The following is a 19,265-nucleotide window of genomic DNA, read 5'->3' as shown; positions in this document are numbered from 1 at the left end:
CGAAATTAAAAAATAATATATTAAAAAACAATTTAACTTCTAATTAAATCAAAATATTTGCAAATATTTCAAGATCCGATCTGAAACCAAATTGTAATTGAACCGAAACCGAACCGAATATAATTATCAATATAAAACTTAAAATATAATAATATAAATATACAAATATATTTGGTTCAATTAATCAAAACGAAAAAAAAAAAAAACTGAAACCGAATCGAATCGAACAAATATCAAATATGCATTATTTGTATTCGAACAGAATTTGTTCGATTAACCGAAAATTCGGTTCGATTTTTTTGTCCACCCCTTATTCTACCTCCCATAATTGTTCAAAATAAGGATTTGACATGTTTAAAAAACAAAACTATTAATTGTCAATTTCTTTTTTTTAAAAAAAATTATCGTCAATTTAAAAAAAATTATCATATATTTTTATTTAATAATTAAGATTCTCACTATACAATAAAATTATTGATATTTTTTATAATATTTACACAAGTATTACTATAATTATTACTTTAATCTATTTTTTTAATTATTTTTAAAATAATAATAATTTAATCATTTATATTCTACTCTAATCTCTTTTAAATCGGAGAAAGGGTATTTTACTAAAATATACAAAACCAAAAGTCAATAAGCTCATCAAATTTTCACCCCTTGGTCAAGTGTCATATCAACGTTTTAACATCATCTATCTCCTATAATTTGTTCATATTTTTTATCTTCGTTCGTCTCACGTAATTTGTCATTTTTTTAAGAAAAAAATATGATTATACACTTTAATTACATTTTAAATTTTAAATTTTAAATTTTATAATTTTTTTAATTTTAATTAAACTATTTAGTTATCTTAATTTTGATCTATAATTATTTTTATTAATACAACTTTTAATTACTTGTCAATTATATTTTACCTGAATTTTCGTATATACGGTAATAGTCCCATATTTTCTGGGATAGAGAGAGTAATTTTTATTATTTTAAGTATGTGTCATTAACTAATTAAGATGTGTCAATACTAAAGAAGTAAAAAGAAAAAAAAAACATAAAGGCTCAATTTTGTTGGCATTCCAATCCGAGTCCACATTTTTCTTTTTTTTTTTTTTTTAAATATTACTCTCTTCATTCCACATACCTTGTTTGCTACACTGTAGATACGGTTAAAAAGATAAGTGTAATTAGTAGATAACTAAGAATGTATTAGTGAAAATAATTATCCTATGATATAAATAATTATAAATTAAAATTAAGATAACTAATTAGTTTAATTAAAATTTAAAGTAAAATAAATTAAAAAGTTTAAAATGAGATTAAAATGTGTAATAATTTTCCAAAAAAAGAAAAGTGACATAGAATATGAGACGGACACAAACGGCAACGTGAAGATGGTATATGGGAGGAAGGAAATATATGATATGAGACCTACTTCAAATTCATTCAAAATATTTTATTTCTATTTTTCTCTTATAAAAATATATTTATAAACATAGAAATCTTCACATTTATTTGTAAAATATTTTATGTTAATTGCAAATAAATATTTATATTTTTAATTTATTTTTATTATATAAAATTTAATTTTTTATAAAATAATATTTTTAATATTTTATATATTTTATTAAAATATAATTATAAACTAATTAAACATATTTTTTAATTATTTTTTAATTTAATATATGTTACATAATAAATTAAATATTAGTTAAATAAATCAACCACAATCTAACTCAAAAAACTCAACCAGCAGTGTATTTGCTTTGTAAATAATTTTAAAGAATATTTTTTATATAAAAATATAAAAAATATATAAATAACGGCTTTGCCATCCAATTTTATTTTTAAATTTCAATTCTTAAAAAATAATAATAAATAATATAAAATATGGGTTACTTGGATTAAAATCCCTTTGATCTAAGACACATTTAAATTCAGTCCCTTTTAGTTTACACTTAACTCCCTAGAATTCATTTTACCCATGAAATCACAATATAATGTTACGAATATTATATGTACTTCTGTTAATTTTATATAAACCTACATTATCTAATTATATACTCTAAAATTATCCCGTTGTAAAAAAAAAAATGTATTACATCATATGATATTATGTACTTCTTGGATCCAGTTAGCACTATACTTCCCATTTTTAATTTTTTTTTAAATATTACATCATATGATATTCACTCGAAGTTTATTTCAAGTTTTTTATTTTTATCTATTTTTAATAAACAAATATATTTATATTCATTCAAAACTTTATATATATTTGCAAACTAATTTATATTAATCATAAATAAAAAAAATGTATTTTCTTATTTATTATATTAAAATTTTATTCTCTACAAAATAATATATTTATATCTACATTTCATATATTTTATAAAAATAATTAAATACATATTTTCAATTTTTTTAATCATATGTATTACTATATCATAAATAAAATAAATATTAAATAAATAAATCACTATCAATAAAACTTTCAACTTAAGAATCCAACCGGCCGTATAATTCTGTTTTCATCAAATACTATCTTTGTCCGGCTCTAAAAGTCTCATTTATTTTTTATGTATTAATTTTTTAATATTAATTATTATATCAAAACATAATACAAATTAAGAGAAAATTGTAAAAAAACTTTAATTAGTGTCCTATAATATTTGTACAAAAAATTTATACAAATATATAAATATTTTTTATGTTAAATAAAATGACGCAAAATGTAAAAGTGACGCTTGGAGGTGGCCGGAGAGACTATTAATTAAATAAATGTAACCCTACCTCCCAAAGTTGCTAAAATCAACCATCAATACACACCCAACTTGAATTACCTATATGGGGTGGGCACAATTTGGGTATTTGTAAATATGCAGGTATTTGATATTCGAATCAAACCGAATAAATATTTAAAACCGCGAAATATATCTGAATCAAAATTCCGATTAACCGAAAATATTTGTAATATTTGCAAATAATTCGAATAGAACCGAAATTAAAAAAATATAAATATTAAAAAATAATTTAAATTCTAATTAAATCAAAATATTTACAAATATTTCAAATATCCGATCCGACACCAAATTGTAATTGAACCGAATCCGAGCCGAATATAATTATCAATATAAATTTTAAAATATAATAATATAAGTATAAAAATATATTCGGTTCGGTTAACCGAATCGGAAAAAAAAATATAAAAATTGAAACAGAATCGAATCAAACAAATATCAAATATGCATTATTTGTATTCGAACAGAATTTGCTCGGTTAATCGAAAATTCGGTTCGGTTGTTTTGCCCACTCCTAATTCTACCTTCCATAATTGTTCAAAATAAGGATTTGACATTGTTGATTGATTTTTTCAACAATAAAAAGTAAAATACGAAAATAGAAATTATCATTGAATTTGATAAAAATAAATGTCTGAGATTAAGAATCTCTAGACACCGTACGATACATAAGTAAACTAGGAAAATAAATACTACAGACTGAAAAAGTAAATGGTGATCCCCAAAAGAAATTCCAGTGAATTTGATGTCGATTGAAGATGGTTTCTTTAGGTCATGAACAGACATATTTAAAACCTATGTCAACCGCCACAACAAGGTCGTGCCTTTATATCCGCTCACCGGTTGTAACTTCTCTCAACCGTCTTAGAACTGCTTTTAGTTCGACCAGCACACCTGCTGATACGTCTTCATTTAAATATTCCCTAAAGAAACGTTTTGAACCGTCGTCTGGTCGGTTACAACAACCGCTATCAACCGCCCACCAATTCCTCCTCCATTGACACGTGTTTTAACTGTTTCACCAACCGCTCCTGCCAATTACAGGACTTAACCGGCTTGACCGACCGACCAATCCAGATACTAATTGGTCGCTAGACCAAAAGACTCATTGGTCGCCCAATCAAGCGACCATCATATAGTCCCTTCAATCGGCTGAACAACCATTCGTCCAGACGATTCATTGGTCGCCCAATCAAGCGACCAACTGACCGCCCCTTCAAACAACTGAACAACTGTCTGACCAAGTGACCGGCCAATCGATCAGACGATTAACAGGTCATTTAATTAAGCGACCAACTAGCAGACCTTTCTTCGCCCGACCAATTAACAGACTTTTCCTCTTTGTCCGACCTCCGTGTCTGCCATCTCATCTTTCTTCGCCCAACCTTCATTTTGACCGACCTCCATGTTTGCCGTCTCATCCTTCTTCACCCGACCTTCATTTTGACCGACCTCCGTGTCTGTCATCTCATCTTTCTTCGCCCGACCTCATTTTGACCGACCTCCGTGTCTGCCATCTCATCTTTCTTCGCCCGACCTCCTTTTGTCCGACCTCCTTTAAGACCCTGCTACCATTATCAGGCCCATTGGACTATATATCAATCCAATTTATAAACCCTATACATTACTATTTATTATTATTATTTTTTTTTTACTCAACAACTTGCCTCACCCGACTCCCAAGTGTCACTTCTCGTGACGTTTAGGAGTTTGTAGGCCATCATCCGAGGCCACGTCAGCCTCAGATCCGACCTACATCATCCGAGGCTACGTCAGCCTCTGATCCGACCTCCATTTATCGCGGACTGGTGGTGGCCTGCGCGGTGGTCGATCTCGTACTACCATTTTCTTTAACTCCACTTCGAAGGAGCCATCCTTTCTGCCCCACTTCTCAGTACCTTCCCCTTGTTCATCGTCTGATGCATACATCTCTGTATCGACACTGACCTTTTGATGGAAGTTGTGATCATTTTCTCCAAAAAGGGATTAAAAAGGGATTCTAACCTCCCTGCCTTGGATGTTAAACTGGCCAGATCTTTAACGTCGTGGGCCGTTAAAGCCTCCCGCAGTCGTGTATGCATATTCCTGACCACAAAATTGGTCATCTCGCTCTCCTCAATGATTGATGGGCAACGTCCCATCATTAATCGTATCCGCTCTATGAATTGGTAGGCGGTCTCCTCCGGCATTTGCCTGATCTCCAGAAGGTCTGTAAGTGAGACTGTCGGAAGAGGATTAAAGAACCTTGCATGAAAGGCCATTTCCAAACCTTCCCAAGTTTGTAACTGTCCTGGCGGAAGAATGACAAACCAAGAAAAAGTTATTCCTGTGAGAGATAATCCAAACAACTGTAATTTGTGAAACGGATTATTGCGCATTTCCCCCAATTGAGCCGTGAAACGTCCCACGTGCTCGATAGTCGAAGCTCCATCTTCTCCCGAGAAAGAGTGGAAATCAGGTGGCCTATAATTCTTCGGGTGGGGATGCTCATTGATGATTCTCTCTGGAAATGACCTCTGATAAGCTGGCCTGTTCACCGTTTGCGATTCATTCCGAAATGCACCCGCAGAACTTGAGCGATGTCTTTTGGATCCACGCTGGGTGGAATATGATCATACACTGGAATGGAATTATGAGCCTGACCTCCTAATCTTTCTTCTCTGAAGAAGGCTGGCTCGGCTGGGGCGGGATTATGAGTCAGTCCCCCCAACCTTTCTTCCCTAGAGAAGGCTGGCTTGGCTGAGATGGGATTATGAGCCTGACCTCCTAATCTTTCTTCTCTTGGAAAGGCTGGTTCGGCTCTGACACCCAGTGGAACATTATTTGGGTATGTTAGAGGAATCTTTCCCCTGTCAACCCTAGTAGTGGCAGGAAGAGTGTTGTCTACATATGATGGCCTCGCAAAATTTTCTTGTAATCTGGATGGTGACGTCCCTGGCGGTGACTGGATGGGTTGCAGAGTAACCCTTGATAAAGCTCGATCTAACATATTTTGCATTAGGTTTTGTTGCTCACGCAACATATTTTGCATGACCAAAATTTGCTGATTGTTCAATTGTTGAACATAAGATACCCAATCGGTAGGTACTGGTGGTGCTTCCCTTGCATTCGACATAGCAGATGGTGAAATTGTTTCTCCCGCCGGTGTTGAAGATACTTGGGGCTGTGAGCCTGCCATATGGATCTTTCTGATGATTCAGCCGGACCTCAGTGGTATAAAATTCTCTCTTGACGTACGATCAGCAATCTTGCCTTTCTCCCATTGTGGTCGCCGAATTGTTGATTGATTTTTTCAACAATAAAAAGTAAAATATGAAAATAGAAATTATCTTCGAATTTGATAAAATAAATGTATGAGATTAAGAATCTCTAGACACTGTACGATACATAAGTAAACTAGGAAAATAAATACTACAAACTGAAAAAGTAAATGGTGATCCCCAAAAGAAATTCTAGTGAATTTGATGTCGATTGAAGATGTTTTTGCCAGTTGCGAACCCCCTCTTTAAATATTCCCTAAAGAAACGTTTTGGAACCGTCGTCTGTTTGATTACAGCAACCGCCGTCAACCTCCCACTAAATCCTCCTCCATTGACACGTGTCTTTAACCGTCTCGTCAACCGCTCATGCCAATTACAGGACTTAACCGGCTCGACCGACCGACAATCCAGATACTAACTGGTCGCAAGACCAAAAGACTCATTGGTCGCCCAATCAAGCGACCACCATCTGGTCCCTTCAATCGGTCGAACAACCATTCGTCCAGACGATTCATTGGTCGTACAATCAAGCGATCAACTGACCGCCCTTTCAAGCGACTAAACTACTGTCTGGCCAAGTGACCGGTCAATCGATCAGACGATTAACATGTCACTTAATTAAGCGACCAACTAACAGACCTTTTCTTCGCCCGACCAATTAACAGACTTTTCCTCTTTGTCCGACCTTCGTGTCTGCCATCTCATCTTTCTTCGCTCGACCTTCATTTTGACCGTCCTCTGTGTCTGCCATCTCATCTTTCTTTGCCCGACTTTATCTTTTGACCGACTTCCGTATCGGCCGTTTTATCTCTCTTCGCCCGACTTTATCTTGTCTGACCTCCTTTAAAACCCTGCTACCATTATTATTATTATTATTTGTACTCAACAAACATGTTTTAAAATAAACTATTAATTGTCAATTTTGTTTTAAAATAAAATTGTCCTCAATTTCAAAAAAATTGTCATATTTTTTTTATTTAATAATTATGATTCTCACTATACAACAAAGCTATTGATATTTTTTTATAAATATAACAAAGCTATTGATATTTTTTCATAATATTTATACAAGTATCACTATAATTATTATTTGGTCTATTTTTTTTAACTATCTATAAAATAATAACAATTTAATCATTTATATTCTACTTTAAATCTTTTTAAATCAAAAGTCAATAAGCTCATCAAATTTTCACCCCTTGGTCAAGTGTCATATCACCGTTTTGAGACTTTTCGTCAAACATAATTTATTCTTATTTTTTATCTTCATTCGTCCCACGTAATTTGTTTTTTTATTTTTTGAAAATATAATTATACACTTTTAATCACATTTTACTTTTATATTTTATAAGTTTTTTAATCTTAATTAAACTATTTAGTTATCTTAATATTAATCTATAATTATTTTTATTATATAATTATTTTTACTAATACATTTTTTAATTACTTACTAATTATACTTTACCTAAATTTCCGTATATACGGCAATAGTCTCATATTCTTTGAGACAAAGGGAGTAATTTTTATTATTTAAGTACGTGTCATTAACTAAGATGTGTTAACACTAATCCGAGTTCACATTTTTCTTTTTTTTTTCAAAATATTATATCGAGACCCGTTCAAATTCATTCAAAATATTTTATTTCTATCTTTCTCTTATGAAAATATATTTATAAACTTAGAAAACTTTCACATTTATTTGTAAAATATTTTATGTTAATTGCAAATAAATATTTATGTATTAAATTTATTTATATTATATAAAATTTAATTTTTTATAAAATAATATTTTTAATATTTTAGTAAAATATAATTATAAACTAATTGAACATATTTTTTATTATTTTTAAATTTTACATATTACATAATAAATTAAATATTAATTAAATAAATCAACCACAATCTAACTCAAAAAACTCAACCTGAGGTGTATTTGCTTTGTAAATAATTTTAAAGAATATTTTTTTATATAGAAATATGAAAAAAAATGTAAATAACGGCTTTGCCATCCAATTTTATTTTTAAATTTTGATTCCTAAAAAATAATAATAAATAACATAAAATATTTATTACAAAGTCAAAAATTAAAAAAAAGTCAAATATCAATTAAAACGAAGTCAAATATTAATTTAAAATAATATATTTTATATTTTTTTTGTTCAAATTTAAAATTATTGTTTATTATTTTTGTTTATCTCACTTGAAAATATTATTTTTATATTTTAATAAAAATAATCATATATTAATACAAAATATTTTTAACTTTTTACGAAAATATAAACACACTATTACATAGTAATTACAGAAAAAATACTTTTTTTATACAAATCTCACGTACTATACATAAAAAAAAAATCAATCATTCTAAAAAAAAAATACAATAAAGAAAGTCAATATAAAAATAATAAATATATTTAATATATTAAATTATTATTTTTTTTTTAAAAAAAAACGTACTTTAACCAAATTAATACGTGTTGTAGCCAATCGCCGATTACAAAATAGTACTGTTAACAAATCAACCAATCGCAATCTAGCGTGTCACCACTGCGTGGTTATCGACCAATAGGAATTCAGCGCGTGTTCTCCACACGTCCGCCATATCTTCCTATGCAAAACCCCCTTTATGCGTATCATGCCAATCAACAACATTCATAAAACAGCAACCCCATTTTTAGGAGCAGCAGCAGCGCAGCAGCTACACTTGCAACACCCACCACAAAATCCCCTCCATTTCTCCGACCAAATCATCACCTGCGCCACCGACGGCGGCTGAGCGAAGAAGAACACCAGCTCTGCGTCTGCCTGACTCAATTTCGGCGACGCACGGTTCTGATTTGAAGAAATTGAAGATGTTCTGAAATTCAATAAGATTTGAAGTGTTTCGGTGCTGTTTTTGTTGTTTGGATTCGATTTCGTTGTCAATTTAGAGGATTTGTGGTGCGTGGTGGTTTGGATTCGAAATCCCTAATTTTTTAATCTGATTTGGGGGAAGGAAGGAGTGAAGAACAAACACTACGTCTACGTCTCGAATTGCTCTCTGGCTCAATTTCGGCGAAGTGCAATTTTGATTTGAAGGAATTGAAGATGAGAATGGTTTTGATCTGAAATTCAATCCGATTTGAAGTGTTTTTGGTCCTGTTTTTGTTGTTTGAATTCGATTTCGTTGTAGATTTAAAGTATTTTTGGGTGGTTTGGATTCGAAATCCCTAATTTCTTATCTGATTTGGGGGTAACAAAGAAAAAAGAGTGAAGAATAGTAGAACACTACATCTGCGTCTCGAATCGCTGTCTGACTCATTTCGGCTGATTACGGTTTCGATTTGAAGAAATTGAAGATGAAGATGGCTTTGATCTGAAATTCAATCCGATTTGAAGCACTTTGATACTGTTTTCGTTGTCCGAATTCGATTTCGTTGCAGATTTAGGGGTGTAGTTTGGATTCGAAATCCCTAATCCTGTGTTTCCGATTTGGGGGAAATTGAAGAACAACAACTATGAGGGAGGATTCGAATTGGTTCGCGAAATGGGAAGAGGAATTGCCGTCGCCGGAGGAATTGATGCCGTTATCCCAATCGTTGATCACTCCTGATTTAGCCCTAGCTTTCAATCTCCCAAATCCGCATCAGATCCACCGCCGGAATCCCCCAACCACCTCCGGCCTCCACTTCCCGCCGCCGCAGTCCTCTGCCGAATTCGATTCGCCGGAGATGAGCTCCGGCGGCGGCGGCGGAGGCGGTGACAACGAGCCGGCGAGGACACTGAAGCGTCCCCGCCTCGTCTGGACGCCACAGCTGCACAAGCGGTTCGTCGACGCCGTCGCACATTTAGGGATTAAGAACGCTGTCCCGAAGACGATTATGCAGCTGATGAGCGTCGACGGGCTGACAAGAGAAAACGTCGCCAGCCATTTGCAGAAATACCGGTTGTACTTGAAGCGTATACAGGGGATTTCCGGAGGCGGCGCTGCCCTGGCCGGAACATCTGATCCTGCCACAGACCACTTGTTTGCTAGCTCCCCGGTCCCGGCACATTTCCTCCACCCCAACCGTCCGAGTTCCGAGCATTTCTTGCCATATCTACCGGTGGCTGCTCCGCCGCAGCACCACCACCCGATGGCGGCGGTGGTGCAGCACCAGTTTAGGCACTTTGGTAATTCGGGGATGAACGGGCAATTCGATCATTCGGCAGTGAGGCAATCTCAGCAGAGGATGGGGAACGAGAATTCGTCTCCTTATGTCGAGAATTTGGAGGCAAATGAGACCAAAGTTCTTACGCTCTTCCCGACCGGAGATGATTGAAGTTCGAATGCTTTGAGGTAATTACTCGTCGAATTCGAGTCCTTCGGGTAACGATGCATTTTGTGTGTGGTTTTATTTAGCTGCCATTGATTCTTGTTACCTTCTTAAATTTAGTTCGACTAAATTGTTTATAATCCGCATATGGTGCATTGGATTCTTTGGCGTTTTGCATAAAGTTCACTCGTGATTTATAAAACATTGCACTGAATTTTCGAAAAATTGTGTTAAGTTCATGAAAAAGATTTTATACATTATTTTCTAAACAATTATGTTCCCTTGTGTGTTTGTGGATTTTGATTTTTAATAGTAAAAGTTTGAATTTTTGTTTGGCCGTTGTATAAAAATAGATGCTTATTTGATATTTTGAATTGAAAATTGATTTTTGTCCAAACTGCATATAGCTCACTTGATTTGAAAAGTTATATTCCTTTATGGTTTGAATATTGCATAAGCCTTTCTCGTATTTTAGAAATTATTGCACAAAATCTCCTAAAAATTGTATGAAACCCCTTGTATTTTTTAAAATATTGTACATAATCCTTTAAAAAAGGGGATTTTGTGCCATGAGTCTCATATAATTTTTAAATCATAAGGGAGAATGGTGCATAATTTTCAAACCACGGGTGGGTAAACCGTTTTTTAGTTGTACCCCTTATCATTTTAGCCCAGTAAGTGGAGCATGTCGCAAACTAGTCTTATAAGTGGAAAATTTTCGTTGTTTTAATCCCTGGAGACGCTCCGCGTGGCTCGCCGAAAGTCACGTGTCCGCCAGGTGTCCAGGTCAGTGACACCCAGCGGACACATGGATTTTATATATATTCTTATTTTTTTTAATTGGGCCAAATAAAAAGATTTAAAAAAAGAAAATAAAATTAAAAATAAATTTTTAAAAATTTAAAAAATAAAATAAAATAAAATAAAATTCACGTGTCCGCCGGGCGGACACGTGGCCTTCGGCGAGCCACGCGGGTGTTTCCGGCGCCGGAGGATTAAAACAGCGAATTTGTTTTACTTATGGAACTAGTTTGCGACAGGTTCGCGACTAAAATTACAAGGGGTTCAGTTACGGAATTAAAAAACAGTTTACCCAAAATAAAAAATGCTTGTTAGATTTATTGAGGGGCAAAAGTTAAATAAATAGTAAAAATCTTGTGAGAATTCCTAAAGAGAACATTAGGGTGTGTTTGTTTGTGAGTTTTAGTTTTTGGGTTTGGATTTTTTAATAGTAAAAAATTGAATTTGAATAGATGATGACGAATATTTCTCAAACCGCACGGTTTTGCTGTTGTGGGAATAAGTCGAATAATGTTTTGTTTTTCTTTTTGCATTGAAGTTTCGGCACATTGTATCTATACGTTATGTATATATATTGCTTATCTAATTTTCCGCGGCCTTAACAACAATGTATCTCCTCCTTATGTCGAACATGTTGCAGGAAGGTCGCAACAACGGGAATGGATGCTGCATTGCGAGACTGCTCATTGGGTACGATCCTTGTCGATGCCTTCTTCTATTTTCCGATGTTTTCTTGCTTAAATGATCGATCTTGCAAGCGCCTCGAGCTGCTAGTCTCGCTAGAGCTTGATATTTAGAGATTATTGTAGTCGATTGGTTTGACCTGTTGATCCAAAAAATACTCCATTCTTGAGGCGAGTCGAGTTGAGTTGAGCACATCAATTGGCTCGATTCTTCGCCTATTTGAAGGAATCAAGGCCCAATATTTTATAGTTTCATCTTAATTTTTTTCTTATAAAGTACTAACTAAACAAAAAACCTAGTTTTAAGGCGGATTTTTCTTCCTAAAATATCAAATTAAATTATTATTATTATTATTATTATTAATATTATACTATGAATTTACTTTACGTTTAAAACATCAAATTAATATCTATTTATATCGTATCAAACAATTATTAATAAATCGATACTTAAAACCCCCATTTTTTACTTCATAAAAAAAAATGATATCTTTCATTGGTAAATATAGCAAATAACTTTTGTAATAATTTCGTAGATATTTAGGTCTTAAAGGCCAATTTTGGAAAGAAACAAGTCAACAACCATTTGGATCACATGGTGTGCTCGGGGGTTCATATGGGCATTTTTTTTTTATACATTTATGTGTTTGTTTGAAGAATTTTGATCAAAATTTATTATTCATATAAACTTTCTTTTAAAAAATATAAAATTAAATATTTATTTTTTTTATTTTTATATGATATTAAAAATCAACTATATATTCAAAATATCACATCAAAATTTATTTATATCTTATATTATTTCAATTCTAATTTGATACTATTTAAATCTCAAGTCGAAATTCAAACAAACACACCTTTATACTATTTCCAATAAAAAATGATACTCCCTCAGTTCCATTGAAATATTGTCATTTTTCATTTTCGTCCAATTGAAAGATTGTTATTTTTTATTTCCATCTATCTCAAAACAAAGTTATTATTTTTCTAATTTAGTAATTATAATATCTACCTAATATAATAAATATCCTTTCAACTTACACTATATTATACAAATATCATTACTTTTATATTATACAATACTAATAGAGATATTTTTGTCTTTTTTACTACAATCTAATATAATACTAATATTTAAAAATTTACGTGTAAAAAGCAAACGCCACATTAATTGCGGGACGGAGGGAGTATTACTTTTTTACGTAACATGCTACCTCCATCTTTTAACTAAGTATATATTTGTTTCAAATTTTGAGTATTAATATATTCATACGTAGTACAAATTAAAAGGAAAATAAAAACATCCTATTAATTTTTATAATACAAATACAATAATATTTATATAAATTATTATTTAAATATAAAGATATTTCTATATTAAATTTAATAACGCAAAAAATAAAAATGAATATTTTGTTAAGAAATGAGAAAAATATTATACTTCCATACACAATAACTTCCTTTTGGGCTTTTTCAGATGAGTTTTACCATCAATGATCAGTTAAATATACTATTCATTCTATTTTTTTCCGCAAAAAATATCAAATTAAACACTTATTTTTTATTTTTTATATTATATTAAAATTTAATTTTAAATTTAAAACATCACATCAACACCAATTAACATCACATCATACAATTATTTAAAATTCAAAATTTTTATTATTCACATCCCAATTCAAAATTCAAACCCCAAAACAAACACACCCCAATAGTATTATATAGAAAATGGTTTCAAATTTATTAAAATTAAAATTATTTAATATTATTTTTTTTTTAGTAGAATTGAAATTGATTCTGAAATTTTTTTCGAGGCTAATTTCCAAAATTTTGATTTTATAATATGATGTTTGTAATAATATCATGGATTGTCTGTTAGTGTACAATATGCTATCAGTATTACGTTGAATTTTACCGTATTATTATATTCATATCAACTGTAGTCATTATTTTCATCTGCATCATATCCATATCAATATTTAAATTACTTCGTCTAAGATTATGTATATATTTTACTATTTTATTGACACTATTTATTAATAATTTTTTTTTTAAAAAATATAATATCAAATATATATATATATATTATTTTACCAAACATCATATCAAAATTTTTTAAAACATTTAAAAATCTTCAACCAAATAAGTGTCTACTCTCTCCGTCCACCGATAAAGTATGCATTTACTTTTGGTGCTGTGTTTAAAAAATAATAGTATTTTAATTATAGTGGGTAGTTAAAAGTAGTGTAATGACATTTTTACTTTTTTTTATATATAAAAGTAATGATATGATGTAAAGTAAGGGTATTTGTGGAAAAAAGTAAAGTATTCAATGAAATGTTTACTTTGTAATTGGACGTCCCAAAATAGAAATATGTATACTTTCTAGCCGACTGATGGAGTATTTGTTATTACTATTTTCTTCCAATGTCATATATCAATTTTTTTTACTTAAATTTAGTATATTAGTATTTTATAAATAATAATATAAATAAAAATAAATTTACATTTAAATTCATTAATATGGCATTATTTGTAATATTTTATTAAAAAAAGATACATTGAATTTAACTTAAAAAAGTAACAAAATGATGAGTATTATTATGTTCAAAGATAAAAAAATTATATACAAACGAATTATTAAAACTAATAACCGTTCAAAAATTAACAATAAAAAATTGATGTACGTACCTTTCAGCACGAATCACTTTTCCACTTACAGTTACAGTTACAGTTACAGACTGACCTTCCAAACTCCGGCGACCGGCGGCAATGGCGAACAATAACCCTCCCTTGCGAATATTCAACCACCAGCTCCCCTACCCCACCTACAACACCTACACAGTCTATTTCTACGAAGATTCCGTCCACACAACTCTCACAAACAATCGCAGAATCGTCACCGAATGGATAACCAACGTCGAGAGAAGCTACGAAAGCCGCCGCCGCCGCCGCAGCGTCGTCGGACTGGAAATGGAGTGGCGTCATTCGTACATCAGCGAGCATAATCCGGTGGCGACGGTGCAGCTCTGCATCGGCCAGCGTTGCCTGATTTTCCAGCTCCTCCACTGTTCTTTGATTCCTAACATTTTCTGGAACTTTCTAGTAAACCCTAACTACAAGTTCGTGGGGATCGGAATCAGGAGCAATTTGGAGAAGCTGGAGTACGATTACGATGTGGAGCTGAACGTGAATTCGGTGGATCTGAGGCATCTGGCGGCGATAGAGTGCGAAATGAACGATTTGAGGTTCGCCGGAATGACGACGCTGGCGAGAGTAGTGCTGTCGAAGGAGGTGAACAGGCCGCGGCGCGTGACGATGAGTCGCTGGGATAGCGAGTCGCTGACGCCATTGCAGGTGCAGTTCGCGTGCATCAGTGCCTACGTGTCGGCCAAGATCGGACTGGCCTTGAATGCTGATACTTGATCATCGATTTGATCGATCTCCATTACTGATTGCTCTTCTCCTTCGTTCTCGATCGATCGGGTACGTATGTGAAATTGATCTTACTGTTGTGCTAATCTTGATTTTGATTTGGTATATAGATTGCTTTTGAATTGTTGAAATGCTTATTTTGGTGTTTCTAGATGATTCTGGAATATTCTGGAATATATGTTTTGTTAGTTTGTGCAATTTTTGGTGTCAATTGTTGTGCTGAATGTGTTTTTGGATTGGGTTTGTTTACTACTACAATTCTTGATTTTGATATAATTGTTGTTTTTTTTAATAAAAAAGAATAAATTACTTCATTCGTAATCCAATTGTGTACTCATTTGACCGAGCACGAATTTTAATAAAAATAAGTAAAAATAAAATTTTTAACTTTGTTGGGTAAAAAAAAAGTTAAAAAAATACTCCATCCGTCCAGCTAGAAAGTATATATATTTCTATTTTGGGACGTCCAATTACAAAGTAACCATTTTATTAAATACCCTATTTTTTTTCACAAATACCTCTACTTTATATCACATCATTACTTTTATACCAAAAAAGTAAAGGCAAAAATGTTATTACACTACTTTTACCTATCCACTATAATAAAATACTATTATTTTTAAAACTTCGCGCCAAAAATAGATGTATATTTTTTGCTTGGACGGAGGGAGCAGTATTTTGTCACTAAAAAGGAAAAGGGAGTATTAAATTTATTTATAAATTTATTTATTTTACTAGTTGTTCTTGATCGATTCTTTTCGGGCTAATGTTTGGGATATTTTTCTTTGTGCATTGTTTTGATGTGGTTGGATAATTTTAGGGTTTGTTTAGGCTTTGAAATTGATTTGCAATTGAATGTTAATTTGAGTTTTTGTTTTAAATGATATTTTGATTTGATGTTTTGTGAAAGAAAATAATGGATCTATTTACTTGTGGATTTTTATCCTAATTTTACTATTTAATTTTTTTTTTTTTCTAAAAATATCAAATCAAACACCTATTATTTATTTGTTTATTATATTACACAAAAATTTTATTTATATTCGAAATATCACATCAATGCATATTCATATCACATCAAATACCTATTTTAATTTAAAATTTTACTATTCAAAACTAAAATTTAAAATTAAAATTATACGAGTAAACATACACAATGTGTTTTTATTGAAAAATAAGTTTGGTACAAAGAATGATAGGAAAAAATATAATTGTAAAACATATAATTAAGTTGAGAAATATATATATATATATATATAAATAAAGTGCAATTCATAAAGAGATTATGTTGTTGTTTGTTGAAAAAAATAGATAAATTATTAAAAATAATAAATTAGATAATAAAAATACTATTGTATATATATATATATACATTTTCAAATCAAATAGCTAACCAAACAAACTTTATAGATAAAGTAGTTTATAATTATATTATAATTAAAAAATTAATAAACAATTTAAAAATTATTTAATTTTAATAATTAATTTAATCAAATAAATATATTAAAATTAAAATAAAATATTAGAATGAATTTTTATAATTAACTTAGTTAAATAAATTTTGTTATATCTATTGTTATTTGTATGTTAAAATATTATTATTATTATTATTATTTTATTTTGATTTCAATAAATTCTTAGGTGTATTATCTAAAATAAATTAGATTAATTTAATTTTAAAATATTATAAAATATATTTGACAAATTCATTTTGTCATGTTTTATGAATAAATTAATCAAATTTTATTAAATATTATTTTTTATTTTTTTATTCATATAATATAAGATAAAATAGTAAAATTGTTTTTTTTTTTTTCACTCTCCTATTTAATTAAATACAAAAATTATTATTTTTATTTACATTATTTTCAACTTTTCTTCTATATAAACAAAGACAATATTACAATTTTAATATCATCTCTCCCTCTCACCTCCCCTTTTATTAAAATTAAAAATATTTGTTTGGTTTAATTTTTCTTAAAGTCTGTTTGGTTTGAAGGTTTGGAAGGAAATAAAAGTAATTTTAAAATTTGATGTGTTTTGTTCCAATTTTTAAGAAGAAGGGTGGATAGCGGGAGGTAATTTTTACTTTTATTATTATTATTATTATTATTTTTTTCCCGGAATTTGAAAGAGATAAATTTTATTAAAATTTATTTTTATCTAATTATTTATTATACTCTTTAATTATTTTAATCTTAATTTTAATATATAATAATTTTTATTATATTATAATTAATTTTATTAATATATTATTAATTATTTATTAATTATATTCATTATAAATTCTTCTATTCATGATAATAAAAAATTATATATTAAGTAGTATAATTATATCTATAATTTTTTTTTTTGAAAAAAAAAATGAATACACAATTTTAAATTGATTTGATTTTAAATAATTATTGGATTTAATTAATAATTGATTTAATCAAAAAATATTATTTTTCATTTTTATCTGTCCCATTATCTACCTAATATAATTAATACTCTTACAACTTCCAATATATTATACAAATGTCGTTACTTTTATATCAACAATATAATAGAGATATTTTTGTCTTTTTCACTATAAATTAATATAATACTAATATTAAAAAATCTACTTACAAAAAGTAAATATCACTCTTCTTTCGGAACGGAGCTAGTAATGATTTTTATAATTGATTTAGTTTATACAAATTTTAGTATATCTATTTGTAGACATTAAATAATAATTACCTAAATTCAATTAAAAATGATATAATTTGAAAAAAAAAAAAAAAAAAAAAATAAAAAATATGATGTTTAATTATGCACATGCTTGAAATAGAAGATATGATGTGCATATTAAACCATAATAAATTTAGCAATAAAACTAAATAAATTATGTCAATAAAAAAATTATTAAATTTAAAATCTTTTAAAATATAAAATGATATAAAGATTTTGACGAAAAAAAAAAGACGACGATCAAATATTTGAGAGACATTTGACAAATAAAAAAAAAATAAAAAATGAAAGATTACAAAATTTTCTTACCAAAACACGTCGTGTGGCATCGACGGAAAAGTAAAGTGAAGGCTATCCTTTTATAGAGGAGTCTTGTTAATTCATTGAAAATACCAAAGTTAAATGGAAAAAGATTCAAAACAAAATTAGAGAGGTGATGTGAAAAAAATAATAATAATAAAATTTAAAAAGTACTACTCCCTCCGTCTCAGATACAATGTCTGCTATATACGGTATTTTAGAAGGAGTGTAATTAATAAATAATTAAAAAATATATTAGTGAAAATAATTATCCTATAATATAAATAATTATAAATTAAGATTAAAATAACTAATTAATTTAATTAAAATTAAAAAAATTTTAAAATAAAATTAAAGTGTGTAATCATTCTCCAAAAAAGAAAAGTGATATGGGATGGACAGAAACGACAATGTGGACATGATATCTGGGACGGAGGGAGTATTATATACCTATAATATATAAATAAAAAAAATAAAATTATATAATAAAATTTGAATCACTTATTAATAGAATATCTGTTTCGACACAATTGGTAATATGATATAGTTTATTTCATAATAGGAGATATTTATTGAAACTAAAATAATCATAATTTTACTTAAAACGATAATAATTGTATTTTTCAGGTCAATTGCCACGTCACCACCGCTATGTTCACGTCAGCAATTTCCGTTAGTTTTTTTTAACGATGAGACCAAAATTGATTGAAATTGTTTATAATGGGATCAAAATTGATTGAAATTATTTATATTGGGACTAAATTGATGAGTTTTTATATTTGGACTAAAATTGATAAATTTTGGTTATATTGAGACCAAAATTAATGAGTTTTTTATATTGAGACCAAAATTAATATATTTTAATTATATTTAGACCAAAATTAATTTTTTTCCAAATATATATTTTTTATTAAAGAGATAGAAACAAAGGAATTGAGAGATATAAAAACAAATGAATTTTGATAGGTCATACATAATTTATAA

At 29.7% G+C, this 19,265-nt stretch overlaps 2 protein-coding genes across 2 annotated transcripts; both read left to right on the top strand.

Annotated features, from left to right (window-relative positions):
- Positions 1–8,689: 8,689 nt before the first annotated feature.
- Positions 8,690–12,089, top strand: LOC127259166 (transcription factor MYBC1-like). Its single transcript, XM_051286313.1, has 2 exons — positions 8,690–10,373; positions 11,792–12,089. Exon 1 carries the CDS (start codon positions 9,553–9,555, stop codon positions 10,354–10,356), a length of 804 nt encoding a protein of 267 aa, XP_051142270.1. The 5' UTR covers positions 8,690–9,552; the 3' UTR covers positions 10,357–10,373; positions 11,792–12,089.
- A 2,435-nt stretch (positions 12,090–14,524) lies between these two features.
- LOC127259328 (3'-5' exonuclease-like) lies at positions 14,525–15,504 on the top strand. The gene has a single exon (XM_051286587.1). The coding sequence runs from the start codon at positions 14,607–14,609 to the stop codon at positions 15,258–15,260; it is 654 nt and encodes a 217-aa protein (XP_051142544.1). The 5' UTR covers positions 14,525–14,606; the 3' UTR covers positions 15,261–15,504.
- The last annotated feature ends 3,761 nt before the right edge of the window (positions 15,505–19,265 follow it).

The sequence above is a fragment of the Andrographis paniculata genome, unplaced genomic scaffold, assembly GCF_009805555.1.
Source record: "Andrographis paniculata isolate CXL003 unplaced genomic scaffold, ASM980555v1 Contig14END, whole genome shotgun sequence".
Classification (NCBI taxonomy): Eukaryota; Viridiplantae; Streptophyta; class Magnoliopsida; order Lamiales; family Acanthaceae; genus Andrographis; species Andrographis paniculata.
The sequence above is the reverse complement of the archived record's forward strand: the minus strand, read 5'-3'. Positions and strand labels throughout refer to the sequence as shown.